We start from the raw sequence: 16313 nt of genomic DNA, 5'->3' as shown, positions 1-16313 counted from the left end.
GAGGTGATGACGAAGCAGTGAGACCTTCAGTAATCAGACTGGCCAGAAGAGGTGGCATAGGGTTTGGTGCCAGGGGCTGCCTCTCACTGTGTCTCTGAGTGTCCCTCTGGTCTAGACTGAGAAGTCTCAGCCCAAGGAAAAGGGGCTGGCTGAGACTGATCAACAGAACAATAACTGCGAGGTGTGGGTTCTTCTTTGTGCTTCTCCTGCCACTTGCCTGCAGCCAGTCCTAGATTCTTTTGAGCACTGGGGCTGTAAGGTACCTATTGGTGTAGAAGCCCCTAGGAGATTGAGCTTATAGGCAAATCAAACCAAGCAGAAAACATTCCTGGAATGTTGTTAGAGATTGGAATTGCTGAGGATCTCACAGCTGCTTCATAGGGTGTCTCCTTATGCTTTATGCCTTTGTGAATTCTTGTCACTGTATCTGACCGGCCAAGATCTTCATTTCCACAGAAAGTTTCACGAGAGTTATCCAACTTTGCGTTGGCCTTTCCCTCACTTGAGTCACCCCTTCTACTGTGTGGTAGATGCAGCCATAAAACAAAGGATCTGTGTAGGGCAGGAAGGGCCATCTGGGAGGAAAGCCAGCATTGGTTTTGCCTCATGGGCTGTGGCAAATGAAACGTTGCCCCAGGTGGGTGTGGCCGAGTGCATCCAGTGATGGCAAAGAGCATCCTTCAGAGCAAGTCGCAGATGTAGGGGCAGGTGGGGTGACTCTTCACGCAGTTCAGAACCACAGGCAATTGGGGAAGCCAATAAAATGTATATTGTCTCTCCTGATCTCCATGCCAACATCTGGTGCCCTTTCCTCCTCATTCATGCCATGCAGCCCCCCACTCCCGCAACGCGAGGGACCCTTCCATTACCTAATGCTTTAGGCAGAAAGAACTGCTTTTAAAAGTCATTAAAGAGCATTAGAGCACATTTTTTCAAATATACAAATACATACTCCCATCATCCTAATGTAACATAATTCTTACTTTCATGTTACCTTCAACCTGCAAATGTGTTTTACGTAGGGTTGTGTTTCTGTGCCTTCTGTTTCCCCACGTTCCTACATAGTCTTTCCCTACCATTTTTAAATTGCTATAGATGTAATATAATTCATTAGACCATTCTCCTAATGTGAGACAATCAAGTTATTTCTATTTGATGGCCGATTAGACATGCCATGGGGAACATCGATAAGTTATAAGTGTATAGCTTTTAGTTTCTGTTTAATTATTGACTTGGCAATTCCTTAGGAATTAAAGCTTAATCAGAGGTTATGAATCTGTTTGTGACGTTTGCTATGTACTGTAATATTGCTTCTGAAAATATTATGTGACATTGCCTCTAGCAGTGAATGAATAAATCAGTTTCACAGCAGCCTTCCAAATAGCTGATAATACCATTTTAAAACAAATTTGTTTCTTTATTAGGCATTAAACGGTATGTCAGTGGTATGTCAAGACTGCTCTGCTTTGCATTTTAAGAATTCCTAGTAAGAGTGAATATTTTATATTTCTCCTCCTATAAATTTTATGTTCATGTCATTTACACATTTATCTATAGATAAAGATCTTGATGAATATATTTGTTTTCTTGTGTTTTTTAATACTTTTTTTTTCTATTTATTTATTTTTGGCTGCGTGGGGTCTTTGTTGCTGCACGCAGGCTTTCTCTAGTTATGGTGAGCGGGGGCTACTCTTCGTTGCTGTGCACAGGCTTCTTGCGGTGGCTTCTCTTATTGTGGAGCACGGGCTCTAGGCACGTGGGCTTCAGTAGTTGTGGCTCGCAGGCTCTCAAGCGCAGGCTCAGTAGTTGTGGTGCATGGGCTTAGTTGCTCCGCAGCATGTGGGACCTTCCCAGACCAGGAATCAAACCCGTGTCCCCCGCGTTGGCAGGCGGATTCTTAATCACTGTGCCACCAGGGAAGCCCCTTGATGAATGTATTTGGATTTGTTGATGCGTAGATCTCTATGGTATGCTTGCCATTGAATTGGAAACTAATCAAAAGGGAACAAACAAATCCAAGTTGTAGAATGTTCCATAAGACAATATCCTATATTTTTCATAAATGTATCATAAAAGAAAAATGTCAAGAAAATTGTTCTAGATTAGGAGATTAAAGAGACATGGCAACAAATGCCATGCATGAACTCTAATTAGCTCTTGGATTAAACTTTTGAAAACAACAGCAACGATAAAGGACATTTTGGGGACAATCAGGGAGATTTGAATATGAACTGTATATTGGATAGTTATGTCAATGTTAAATTTCTTGACTTTGATACTGTGATTATGTAGGAGAATGTCTTTGTTCTTAGGAGATAAAGGCTGATGTATTTAGGGGTGAAGTGTTGCTTCAAATGGTTTGGCAAAACTATGCATCTGTCATGTATTTCATATTATGCAATAATATATTGTAATTAATATAATTATAATCATGTCATAATATAATATATCATAATGATATTATGTTAATGGCATACATATATTAATATATTATGCTATATTATATGTAAGTATATAGTATATAAATTATGCATGATGTATTTGATATATATGTTAATTGGTATTATACACACACATATATATATGTATTTATAAATCTTTTACCCCCGCACCGTGCACTCTTCCCTACCCATGCGTGAGTGTGCCTGCGCACACACACAGTGCGTTACTCCCTTCCCCGTGGAAGCTGCATTTTAATAGCGACCCTTCACATCAGTGGGAAATGCTGAAGGGATCCATTGCTAGCAGTGACTCCAGGCCCAGCAGGGAGGTTCTCTGGGGCTGCGGAACCTCACGGCCCCCCTGTGCAGAGGTGTGTGGAATGGGGGCGTTTTCATCAGCCAGGGGCCCCACCCCCTTTCTCCTGAAGCTTTGTGTGCAGGCCTCCTTGGAGCATGAAGTTTACCTGTGTTCTTCCTCTCCTGTAGCCTTTTGTCTCCCCACATCTTGGATGCAGAATCTGACTTTCAAAAGGCAGGGCTCATATGCTTTGGGGCAGGGTAACGGAACCCTTTGGGGAAGTTAGATCAGAGAGACCCCACCTTAGCAGGAGCTGTCCTTGGCTCTCTATCTACCCTGCGCCCAAGACCCTCCCATCCCTCAGCCCCCACCCTCTGCAGGCTTGAAGCAGCTTCTCCTCCGGTGTCAGTGCACCCCACCAAGAGGTCTTCAAAAGTAAATGGAATTAAATTAATTGGTTGCTGCATTTATCTATTAAATCAGTGTAAACACAGTTTAGAATGTTCAGTTTGGTTGCTGTGGTCATTTCTCTAAAAGGTTGAGAAATAAGGCCGTCAGGGAGCTCTATAGCCCCCGTTATAGCAGTGCTCCCTTGAGAAGACTAGATTGAACTCATCACCGTTTTAACTGAAAACACAATTTCGAGGATCAAAATGACTCGCAAATCTGAGAGATTCATAAATCAAATTGCATCTTAAACACATTAGGGCTTACTGTTGACATATATTCCGTGGTGAATCCTTCTTTGAAAGAATTTGAAGGGTGCCTTGTACAAAGAGAATCCACATCCCCTGGCCTGAGCTGCCCAGGGCTGAGTTTTGGGGTTTGGATTTTTGTAGATCAGGTTTGTAGCAAGTAAGGGCTATTGAAAAGATTTGTTTTTTTTTTTAAATACCACATTTTTTCCAGCTTATAAAAATAGAATAGTCTAAATATACCGAAAAGTGTGAAGCAGAAATGAAAGTCACCTCTAATTGTACAGTTCAGTGATGATTGTCACATTTTTGCGCGCGCGTGTGTGTGTGTGTGTGTAGATGTCTCTAGTTAGAACTGGGATCTTCCTGTGAGAATTTGCTCGGCTGGGTCTCACCCCCTAGGTTGTGGCCAGGTAGGAGGTAGTGGGCTTTCTATACCCAGAGGTAGTCGGTGTCAGAGACTGTTTGAAACAATAAGCACCGGTTAAAAAGGAAACCCAGGCAGGGTGGGGGCTATGAAGCAGGAGGTCCACAGGCAGACCCCCGTCTGGGTCATCAGGGGCAGTGCTGACGATGCAGCCTGGGAGCGCAGAGGGCAGCCTCCAGCCAACGGCCCTGCCTGTTTGCTTGCAGGCTGCTTCCCTCTAAAAGCACACGCTAGGCATTTGTTCCCCGTCGTTCTTGCCTTTTTCCTCCTTCAGTTTGATTTTCTCTCCACCCCTACCCTCTCTGGATTGACAAGATGCCCTTGGATTAAACAGATGTTTGGCTCACACACATGACCTCCGCTGCAGGGAACCTTATTGTCAAAGAGGCCAGGAGGAGCAAAGCTTGTTCCCCTGAGGACTGACACTGTTATGCTGGAGTGTCGGGCACTGGCTGGTGCAGGGAGGATTTGGGGGGCACGGAACCTTCCTCGTGCATTTTCAGTTGTGCCATGCAGGTGACCTTCCAGGGCATACTTGAGAGTGACAGGAGCTTGGTAGGAGACCCATAGCCTGTATCCCCTGCCCTCGGGAAAGCCACAGGCAGCTCAGCTCTTCCTTAACGAGAGCCACCCCGTGAGCGCTCTGGGGACTTACTGTAGGGAGAGTGGGCTGTCCCTCAGAGCAGCATGTGGCCGGTGAAACCTTGACGTCTCCCTCTCTGGGTTAGAATCTGGGCTCACCACTAGACAGCTGTATTAACAGAAACAGGCTACTTGAACTCTTCATTCCTCAGCTTGCACACCTGCAAAAGGGGGGTAATAGCAGTACCCCTCAGGTGGGGTTGTTGTGATGACACATGTCATGCATTTAGCATAGTACCTGCCAGAGTGTAAGCCCTCGACAAACATTAGCCATTATCATCACTGTCTTAGTCTCCTCAGACTGCCGCAACAAAATACCATAGACTGGGAGGCTTAGATACCAGATACTTATTTCTCACAGTTCTGGAGGCGGGACGTCCGAGATCAAGATGCCAGCATGGTTGGGTTCTGGTGAGGACTCTCTTCCTGGCTGGTTGACAGCCACCTTCTCACTGTGTCCTCACATGGCACAGAGTGAGCCAGCTCAGGTCTTTTCCTTTTTAAATATTTATTTGTTTATTTATTTATTTATTATTTATTTTGGCTGCGCCGGGTCTTAGTTGAGGCATGTGGACTCTTAGTTGCGGCATGCGGACTCTTAGTTGTGGCATACATGCAGGATCTAGTTCCCTGACCAGGGATCGAACGGGGACCCCTGCATTGGGAGCATGCAGTATTACCCACCAGACCACCAGGGAAGTCCCACTTTTCCTTTTCTTATAATAGTATTAATCCCATCATGGGGGCCCCACCCTCATGCCTGCATCTAAACCTAATTGACCCCCAAAGGCACCCCCTGCAAATGCTATCGCACTGGGGTTCAGGGCTTTAACATATGAATGGGGAGGGGAGGGCAGGGGTGGCACAAACATTCGGTCCATAACAATCTTTATTATTATTTTTGTTGTCCCTTTGCAGGGTGTCCTTAGGTTTGGGACAGGCTTCCAAGGGGAGGGAAGGAAGAAATGAGGAAGCTCTTTTTGTCTCCAGTAGGGTCTTCAAGCCCATGGTGGTGGTTCTTGAGCCTTCTGGAAACTGTCTGCTTTCACAGTGTTTTATTTCCCTCTCCTTTTAACCTTTGGGGAAAGGCTCTTTATTGTCCTAGTCTAGGTAAGAGGGAGAAGGAAGAAAAATCAGGTTTATTAGGCAGCTGGGGGTGGAGGGAAGTCACACCACTGACTCCAGGCCACGCCCCTTTGCATTATCCCCATTGACAGAGGACAATGCCCGCCGAGGCTCTGGGCCAGGAACGCCAGCAGTCCAAGGTCACGTTACTCAGAAGTGTCAGGGAGATTTGAACGCTGAGCCTTCTGACCCTGCACCCTTGCAACATGTAGCTGGTGTGGGGAGGAGTGGAGCGGCCAGACCTGGAGCAGGACTGGGGTTGGGATGGATGCTAAGTGCAGCTGTCATAGCAAAGGGCACAGTCTGAGCCTTCCCATCACGTGGTGCTTGCTCGCTGGAGCTGAGCGGTGAGGCTCCTCAGACCCCTGAGTCCCTCTACCAGTGGAGGCTGCGCCCACGCCCCCTTCTACCTCCATATCCCCGAGGCTGGAGTAGCTCTCCTGCAGGAGGTTATTTCAAAGGACGCTAATCCAGACTGTGTTTTCTCCTGTGCTCTTATCCTTCCCCAGCCCCCAAAGACAATGAAGAACGCGTGTTCCGGGAGCGCATGCGGCCCAGGAAGCGGCAGGGGGCTGTCAGGCGCAGGGTCCACCAGGTCAACGGCCACAAGTTCATGGCTACCTACCTTCGGCAGCCCACCTACTGTTCCCACTGCAGGGATTTTATCTGGTAAGGCCCTCTTTCCTGGAAACCTCTAGTTATGCTTTCTTGGCAATGAGAGGCGGGGGGAATGGGTCAGGAGATTAGAAACTTTAAGTAAAAAATGCTGATGTGCTTTATTTCTTTTTCTGACTACAGAAGACTTTTCTGGAAGGCTGAGTGGTGCTTGGGGGGGGATAGATAGAAAGAAGAAACTATGGTTCCTGGTGCCTCTATACTTAGGATCATATCATACATCATATTTAAGGCGTTAGGATTTTATAACCAATAATGGTATTGTGGTTTGTTTTTTTTAAAAAATCCTTATCTTTTAGAGAGACAAGCTGAATTATTTACAAATGAAATGATAGGATGTCTCAGATTTGTTTAGGAAAAAAATAAGCTGGCAGGAGGGGCGAGGGGCCGGGGTAGAGATGAAACAAGGCTGGCCATGTATTGATCGTTGTTGGATCTGGGTGATGGGTACATGAGGGTCCACTATATTCATCTCTCTCTTTTAATATACATTTGAATTTTTCCATAATAAGCTTAAAGTATTTGATTGCCAATATTTATAATACAAAGCAGTTCTTAGTAACTGTCATAACACTGGTGCTGATAGGATGCTAAGATTTCAGAGGAGGGAGAGAGGAGCGTTGGCTGGAGTGCTCAGGGAAGGCTTCCTGGAGGAGGTGGCATTTCTCCTTTCATGATGACTAGGATTTTGATAGGCAGAGATAGGTAAGTAGTAGGCCTTTTGGGGAGGTGGAGAAACGTAAGGAACACTGGCCTTGGGGATAAGCAGGGAACTTTTGATGAATACCTACCATGTGCCAGGGTCTCGCTTTGGCTCTGGAAATCTCTAATTAACTCTTCCCAGCATCCTATGAGCTATGTATTATGAACCCCATTCCACTAACAACAGTACTGAGGCTCAGAAACGAGACCACTCTACGACCCTCCAGCCAGGAAGTGTCAGAGGCCTGATTCCACCCCTGGTGAGCACAACGAATAGCTCATGCTCAGTCTTCCTGGCATCCTCTCTGAAACTGATGTGGAGTTTGCCAACACACTGGGATCCTGCAGGGGAAAGTGAACAAGGCCACACTGCAACATGAACCCAGAAGAGGGACATTCGAATTACACTGAGGACCCCCTGGATTCCCATGGTATCCAGGAAAGCCTCATCTCATCCTCATGGTGTTCTAGAACTAATCATAGAGGTTGGCGTGGACATCTGAGGTGACACAGCTTAGAGCAAAGTCAACCTGACTGAAGCAGAAAGAATGCCCCACTCCACCCTCAGACGTGTCTCATTCCTGGGGCTTCCAACCATCTGACCTCCATCTCTGTATTTTGGTCAAGAATAGGGGGAACAGGTTCTGAAAGCTTAGTCTTAGAGACTCAGGTCTTCTCTAACCCATGGCCAGCACCACTCAACTCTAGGCTTCCTTAGCTGCAACCCTAATGACTTCTGGCTCCTTTCACTGGGCTGGGCTTTCACTGCAGGGAGCTGACCACTTGGTGATGGTGCCCCGAGGACAGGGCTCAGGCCAGGTGGGTTGGGTTGTTCTGTGTCCAGGCTGACCCTAAACCTGCCCTAGGGGTACCCTACTCTGGCCGTGGAAGGACTCTCTGACGTTGACCTTCAGGTGGTAGATTGAGCCCCCAGTCCTGGCCACAGACTGCCCCATAGCCCTTGGCTGCTTCTGCAGTGCTCAGGGACTATGCCTGCCAGCGACAGCCTTCCTCCACGTTTATCCATGAAGAAGGGCACGCTCGACACCTCGAGGCCTGTGGAAAGCAAGCAGAGTCTTTGTGGCTCTCCAGAGCACAGCTGGGCCCCTGGAATGGTTGTTTGTATAGGAGACTGAGCCCTGACACTGGCCAAACCTTGCACCCAGCGGCCTTCAGAGAGAGTCATTGTAAGGCACCCTGCAACTGGGAGTGAGGTCACTACCCCACTGCTGGGCGGACTCCAGTGTGCTTGGTGCCCTGTGGGCAGCGACTGGAACGATGGGAATGGGCTGGCTTTGTGTGGCTTTTGACCTACTGAAATTCATCTTCTTAAAGGGCCGTATTCTTCTTTTCAGGGGTGTCATAGGAAAGCAGGGATACCAATGTCAAGGTAAGAGGGTATTGTATGAAGTAAATCCTTGGGGCCCCCAGGTCGATCCAGATCACCCCTGCTCGTGGGAGGCGGGTGCTGGGTTGGGTGACATCCAGAGCTCTGTATGCTGTGCACGCTTACGCTCCCTCCCCACAAAGCAAGGCCCTGATTTTCCTTTGTCCCTGCCTGGCCATCTCTCCCCCGTAATTGTGTGGGAGCAGATGTGCAGGACCACCATCTGCAGGTGTCCCAGGGATCTCAGCCTTGTTTTGTAGCCTCTCTGGTGCACCTTCTTCTTTCCCCATGAAATGTAAAACTTCCGTAAGATGCCCATTAGAGGCCGCCTGTGTCGTGAGCCAGGTTCTGTGTGTTCTGTCAGCTCCCTCACTCTCCCACTCCCTGAAGAAGCTCCCTCGCCAGCTTGTTTTATTCAGTCTCACTAATGGTCCTTGCTGGTTCTCTTTTTTGTCTCTTCAGTGCCGTCATTAGCTCCTAAACATTTAACGGTCACTTGAAAGTATGGGAGGGTTTGTTTTTTTCCCCAGTTAACTGACTACAGATGCGAGGTTAAGTTGTCCAGAACTGGATGGTGGGTATGTGATGAGGTCATGTTGAGGTTTCTCTGTGGTTGGAGCTGGGAGACCATCCCGTCTCCTCGCCCAGCCACTGGTTGACTTGGGTCTCACCCCTGGGGGACTGGGGTAGCTTCTGTGGGACATGACTGTGTCTCGGGGGTAGCATGTACGCAGTTACACACGTGACACTTCTTAGGTTACTTGCAGCTACCAGCTGCCCAAAATGGCCCATGACACTAAAGACGGAGCTATAGGCCACTTCTTGGGGAAGTATTACATTAAATGAAATTTTTGTTTGTCACAGAAGGGCACAAGCAGATCAAGAAGCTAGAGCACTTCTGTGCCACAAAACATCCATTTGCCCGCTGCCGGCCGGCTGGCCTGCCTGTCACCCCAGCCAACCCTGGTGGGACCCTGAATGGAGCACATTCAGAGCGGCAGTTCCCTGGGTAGACAGTGCTTCATGGTTAGCCATTGTTCCCTGACCTTGGCATAGAGAAGCAAGAAAATGGATTGATACTCCTGAAACTAGAGGAAACTGCTGATGCCCTTTGGATATAAATGGTCCATTCTTCTCCAGAGCACTTAGGAAACCCTAATGGCTCTGATGGCAGAGTGCTTTGAAATGACTGCATAAAGGGCTTCAGGTAGGGCGTTACATTAAGACTTGGCTACAGAGACAGAAGGGCGCGGCTCCCCGCCCCCCTCCTCTGCAGAGACCTAATCGAATCTCAGGTTGGAACCTTTCTGCCCCTACTTGTCGCTCAGTCCTCTCGTGTTTTGCTCTTTGCAGTTTGCACTTGCGTGGTCCACAAGCGGTGCCATGAGCTCATAATTACGAAGTGCGCTGGATTAAAGAAACAGGAAACTCCTGACGAGGTAAATATTTATAGCATTGAAATTCTGGGCTTTCTTCACCGCCATCCCCACCTTCCACTGCCTCCTGTGTGGTCCCCAAGAGAAACCTTATCTCTTTGAGGTCCCGCTGCTGTCTTTATTGTGTTGATCAAAAATGAAGGGAGTTGTCCACAGTCTTCCAATATGAGGCACAGCCTACGGAAGGAGTGTGGCTCAGAGTCGGGTTTAGGTGTGTGAACAGGATGCCAAGAGCTGTGTGATCCCCAAATGAAAGACCACAAGGAAAATGTGAGTTATTTTATGTCATTATCTCATCGGAACAGTGAAGGGGCTCACTGGCATGTCAAGGGAGCCACACAGTTCATAAATAGTAAGAGACACAACATGCAAGCGGGAACCTTATCTTTATGTGGTGATGGGGAAATGGAGTGGGATTAGCAAATCTAAGAAACACTTAGGAGCCTGAAAGAACCGCAGTAATAACAATAATAGCTGACATTCGTTGAGTACTTGCTGTGCACTGATTTAAGCACTTTATCGTATGCTTTTTAAAGCCTTAACAACCTTAACGAAATCCATGTTGTTATTACCTTCACTTTGCAACAGAGAGAATAGGAGCATAGAGAGGTCAAATTAACTTGCCCCAAACCTCACAGCCCAGTATATGAAAAAGCCACGTTCAAATCCAGCTAGTCAGTTCCGGAGTCTGAGCCCTTGACCACTGTGTTCTCTTAATCTTAGAAACTAGTGTTAGATTGACTGTTAGAGAAGTTGTTAGGGGTAAGGAAGAGAGAAGATTCGACTTGAAGCCAGGTTTCTCCTAACTGAGTGATTAGGAGAAGAGTGGTTCTACTAACAGATGTAAAAACCTTTTGGGGGGCTTCCCTGGTGGCGCAGTGGTTGAGAGTCCGCCTGCCGATGCGGGGGACACGGGCTCGTGCCCCGGTCTGGGAAGATCCCACGTGCCGCGGAGCGGCTGGGCCCGTGAGCCATGGCCGCTGGGCCTGCGCGTCCGGAGCCTGTGCTCCGCAACGGGAGAGGCCACAACAGTGAGAGGCCCGCGTACCGCAAAAAAAAAATTAAAAAAAAAATAAAAAAAAACCTTTTGGGGAAGATGACAGGTGTGAATCTAAGTAGAGAAGTTATCTGTGTTCATGACAATTGATTTCAAATACATGATTTTAATTCTCGGTGAAATAAATAAATACTGTAGAATCAGGCCATTAGATTTGGGAGTCAGAGAGGCCTTGGGTGGATTTATAATCAGCTGGGTTTATAATCAAATGGGTTTATACTTTGGCTTCTAAAAGGAGTCACCTATAGAGATCTTCTACCTGCTTCTTAAAAAGAATTCAACCAAGTGACATCTCAACATCCAAAGCATTTTCCATCTTTTATCTCCTTTTGATTTCACGCCATCTCTGGAAATCAGGAAGGGACAAGGCTTAGATTGAGTGTCCCATGTCCCTGGAGGGCAGACAGTACAAAGCACCAAAATTATTTACAGAGGTTCTACTGACAGGGTAGAAATTGCAAGTCACTGTCACCCGGGTCTCCTGGCTCCTGGTCTAGGATCATAACCCGAAGTACGTTGTTACCCTCATTAGTTTAAGTAAATGAAAGAAAAAGATGATTAGCTTGCTGTCTGTCTGTCTTCCTTCTTATGGACATTTTGTTGAGCGTTTATTGAGCACTTCCTGTATGTCAGATAATTGTTCCATGTCCCAGTGAAATAAAGAGGAATACATGATTCCCGCTTTCAAGGATCTCATAAGTCTCAGTAAGTTAAAAAAAAAAAATCTCGTAAATCTTATGAACTGTGAACCTCTACAGGTTTATTTATATTCACAAATAGGCACACCTATGCTACAAATGTACGGAGGGGTGGGCACGATTGTTTTCAGTAAATACTGGGATGCTGGTACTGGGGTAAGTGCACAGTAGACAGCCGATGCACCTCAAGCAGGGCTCAGTAAAATGCTGGTGCAGCGGCAGGATCAGCCATTCCTTGTTGCCGGGTGATAAAGAGGTTGATATGAAGCTGAGTGACCCTGAGGGTGTGTGTGCACATACCTCGGTGTTTGTGTTCACATTCATGTCTGTGCCCAGCTCTCACGACCCCCATGAGGGCTTTTCACTCACCGGGCAGCAGTGAGCCAAGGACAGCTCCTCTGCTGTGTGCCGTCCCTAATGCCTGGAGTAGCAAGAGTGATGCTCTCTCGAGCCCAGGGGCTCTCAGGTGATGGTGCCCTGCTGTCCTGAGAGGGGCAGATTTTGTTCATGTGGCTAGAGATGTATCAATAGGTGGAGAGTGTCTCTTAGAGGGCAGAGGGAGACCCCTGCTGACGTCTTGCTTCAGTTAATGTTTCCCACCTCTTCCACCCCCAGCGTGTCATTGACCCCACAATCTTGTCATATTAGGTGGGTTGGGGATGCCATCCTTCTTTGCTGGATAAGGAATCCAAAGCCCCGAGAAGTCAGGAAACCTGCCTGAGAACCTCACAGGGGGCTGGTGGCAGACCCAGGCCTGCAGATCAGATGCCTGGACTCCTCTCCCCCATCCTCTGCCCTTCCGTCTTGCCACCTTCTCTTTACTCCTTTTAAATAATAAGTGGCAGCATAGTGGTTAAAAAGCCTGGGCCCTGAATTCATTCCCACAGCCTCAAATCCTGGCTCTGCCACGCACCCGCCTGCAGGCACATTTCTTAATCTCCCTGTTCCTTAATTTCCTCATCTGTGAACTCGTGCCCACCCCGTAGGGTGGTGGTGAGGTTTAACTGAGCTGGTGGTGCCTGGCCTGTGGTCAGCACCGACGCCTTAGCACCCTTAGTGGTCACCACTCCGTGTTAGCCATCTCCATCGTGATGGTTGTTTGTCCTGACTGATGACCTACAGTTTCCACGGCTGTGCTGGGTTCTTGGGTGTTCACAGAATCCCACATCCACCATCAGGCTGCAGAAAGACTCTGCCTAGCTAGGCTTTGGTGCTCAAGCAGCATTAAAAGCACATAATGACAGTTCTTTAAGGTCAAAATGTGAGGTACAGGTTGAGTGCTGTGTGCCATGGGAGTTGGAGGTCTGGAGTCCCGGAGGGGACTGGTGGGGGAGCAGAGTCCAGCAGGGCAGCAGAGAGAGTGGGATAAGGGTCCCAGCAGGGAGGTTCTCTTCACCTCTTTCCCAGGGCAGCTTTCAGAGCAAGGAGCTTAGCGGTGACCCTGTGTTTTGCCGTCCCTGCAGGTGGGCTCCCAGCGGTTCAGTGTCAACATGCCCCACAAGTTCGGGATCCACAACTACAAGGTTCCCACCTTCTGCGACCACTGCGGCTCCTTGCTCTGGGGCCTCTTGCGGCAGGGTTTGCAGTGCAAAGGTAAGGTGCTGGTCCTGGCCTCCTCCCCCCGCACCTGCACCCCGATGTCCCTCCTCTTAAAGAATCTTTTCGTAGCCTTGAGAGCGCGTTCCAGGCCTGGCCAGAGGACTGAGCCCAAGCCCTCGCTAAGCCCTTATTAGTTACTCCGAGCATTTGTTAAGCAGTCTCTGTGCAGAGGCCATTCAAGGGACTCTGTAGAGGGAACCAGAAGAAGGAAGGCATGGCTCCATCTTTTAAGATAGTGAACAAGCTGGGGAGACAAGATGAGCCTATGAAAGTGCAGAAGAAATTTAAGGAAAAAATACATTAGAGTAGAAGGGAAGAAAAGTTTTCAGAGTTAGGCCCTGAAATAAGTCATAGAGATTCTTCTGTCACCGTCTGTGGTTCAGAGCTTACTCTTGGAAGGAACCCTGCTAAAGCACTATCACATCTTATTGATCCTTTGTCGGCCTGTGATAGATGTTATATTATGCCCATGGCCCCCACGAGGAAACGGGCTCAGAGACTAAGTAATCTGATCATGTCATGTAGCTTGTGAGCAGAAGTAGGGTTACCTTGACTTCTGAGTCTTGAGTTTCTTCCTGTTTCCTGCTGTCCTGCCTGTGAATTGATTTCTGCTCAACTGAGTGTGCTAAGTGACACAGGTTATGGCATGTAATATGGGGAGGTGGGGACATACCCTGGGGGCCTGGATAGAGTGTCCAGTTTCGCAAGCTGGTCCCAACCTGCTCACAGAATTGGACAACCATGAACTATTGGGCAGGAACGTCTCATGGACATTATTTAAAAACAGTGTTTTATTATTTAAAATTTTAAATTTAATTAAAAAATGAAAAACATTAAATTTTATGAAATTACTTTATGTTATAAAATCAGTATTTTATTATTAGCGAATGTATTATTGATAAATACCTATTGTGGAAAAATTGGAGAAAGAGGTAAAGTATAAGAAGGAAAGCTGAAGCCATGAACCAATTGGTCATTGAAGGGATCCCAATGAGAAATTATGAGGACTGGAAATAAGGTACTGGCTGTAGTGGGAATAAAGAAGGAAACCAACTTAAGAGGTATCGAGGAGTGATTTATTGGCTGTAGTGACGAGATCCAACTGGGAGGATGGCGACACTACCCACTGAGACAGGGAACACATGAGGGAGGGCAGGGCTGGAGGCAGTGATGGTGGAGTTGAGTTGGGGGCATGTTAACTTTGAGGTGCCTGTGGGAAGTTTACATGGAGCTGTCTGACTGTTGGACGTTCTCGTCGAAACTCCGAGGAGAAGTCTAGAATGAGCATTTAGATTTGGGATTTGTCAATGTCTAAGTAGTAGTTAAACCTATAAAGTAGATGTCATCCCCAGGATAAGTACCTTGAGTGTGAAGAAAGAAGAAAACAACTTGGGAATCTGGGGGGTAGGGTGGGGTACCAGCATCCTAGGATGAGCGTGCAGAGGAGCTGGGAGGGAAAGACCTCAGAGGTAGGAGGAAAAGTAGCAAGGGATGGCATCATGGAAGCCAAAAGAGTAGAGAGTATTTTTTTTTGAATTTAAAGAAGGAAATGATGGATAATGCCAAATGGTTCCAAGAAGTTATTAAAGTAAGAAGTAGAACATGGGAAAATAGAACCACCATATGATCCAGTGATTCCACTTCTGGGTATTTTCCTGAAGAAAATAGAAACACTAATTTGAAAAGATATATGTACCCCTGTGTTCATTGCAGCATTATTTACAATAGCCAAGATATGGAAGCAACCTAAGTGTCCATTGATAGATGAATGGATAAAGATGTATACACACACACACACACACACACACACACACACACACACACAATGGAATAGTACTCAGCCATAAAAATTAATTAAATCTTGCCATTTGTGACAACATGGATAGACCTAGAGGGTATTGTGCTAAGTTAAATAAGTCAGACAGAGAAAAACAAATGCTGTATGATTTCACTTATATGTGGAATCTATAAAACATCAAGTGACCAAACACAAAACAGAAACAGACATAGAAACAGAGAACAAACAGGTGGTTGATGGTGGGGGGGGGGAGTGAAATAGGTAAGGGAGATTGAGGTAAAAACTTCCAGTTACAAAATAAGTGAGTCAGTCACAAGGATGAAAGGCACAGCATGGGGGCATAGACTCAATAATGCTGTAGTATCCTGGTATGGTGCAGATGGTAACTAGACTTATTGTGCTCATTTTGTAAAGCATAGAAATATTGAAATCACCGTGTTGTGCACCTGGAACTAACATAGTGTTGTAGGTCAATTATGCTTCAGTAAACCTTAAAAAAAAAGAAAAAGTTGAACATGGGGTTGGATTTAACAACAGGGAGGTCGCTAGTGCCCTCAGCAGGAGCTGTCTTGGTGGGGCAGTGGGGATGGATGCCCAAGTGCAGAGGCTGAAATGAGAATGGAGGGTGAAGTATTTTCAGGTTATTTTATATAATCAGGAGAAAGACAGTGGAAATGGTGAGCCAGGAGAGACAGGGGACCATTGACAGAACAGGGACAGAGAGATGGATACCCCTTCTCCCAGTGGAAGGAAAGCCTCAAGGCCAGGCCAGGGTACAGATATGTGTCCTATGTTGGGGAAGGGAGTCCAGGAGGAGGTGATTAGGCAGAGTGATCATTGGAGTTCTGAATCTTTTGAGGGCATTGCAAATAAAAATAAGGATTTCTGAAACAGGAGATCCTGTTCAAAGTTGAGGTGAGAAGTGGGGGTGGTGTGGAAGGCGTGAGCAGGGTTGGAAACAGCTGTCGCGGGAAATGAGGACGACCTGCCCAAGGACAGGAGGAAGTGCTGGCTGCTGACACGTCTCATGTCCTGTGTGAGCTTCCCAGACATTCACATTTCCCTTTCTAGAATTCTAGCACGTGACCTGAAAGAAACAGGGCCTACCCGAAATCCTTTTTGCCATTACATGACATTAAAACAAAGGAAGAGAAAGAAAAAAATGCAGCAGGAATCTCAGATGTTTTCAGAGGAGTGATGCATTTTTTGGAAAGTTGAGTGGGGTTGCTGGGAAGCAGAGTGCCTGCTTTGGATGGGACTCTGATGAAGCCATGTCTGGTTTTTAGTAAATCTATTAATTATTGATCTATCTAGGGAATCTAAATGAAGATTC

At 47.0% G+C, this 16313-nt stretch overlaps 1 protein-coding gene across 2 annotated transcripts in view; it reads left to right on the top strand.

The window, feature by feature from the left end:
* The window catches only part of PRKCE (protein kinase C epsilon), a 512296-nt gene that overhangs the window by 312105 nt on the left and 183878 nt on the right, over nt 1–16313 (top strand). For both annotated transcript variants that reach the window (XM_089923215.1, XM_022573928.3), the window contains 4 exons: nt 6138–6297; nt 8361–8395; nt 9746–9831; nt 13047–13176. In XM_089923215.1, coding sequence (XP_089779341.1) covers nt 6138–6297; nt 8361–8395; nt 9746–9831; nt 13047–13176 — 411 coding nt within the window. The remainder of the gene's footprint in view (nt 1–6137; nt 6298–8360; nt 8396–9745; nt 9832–13046; nt 13177–16313) is intronic.

This window comes from Delphinapterus leucas, chromosome 13, assembly GCF_059928025.1.
Source record: "Delphinapterus leucas isolate spDelLeu-1000000601 "Yukka" chromosome 13, BTC_Dleu_Yukka2, whole genome shotgun sequence".
Lineage (NCBI taxonomy): Eukaryota > Metazoa > Chordata > Mammalia > Artiodactyla > Monodontidae > Delphinapterus > Delphinapterus leucas.
This window is presented reverse-complemented; position numbering and strand designations above follow the sequence as displayed.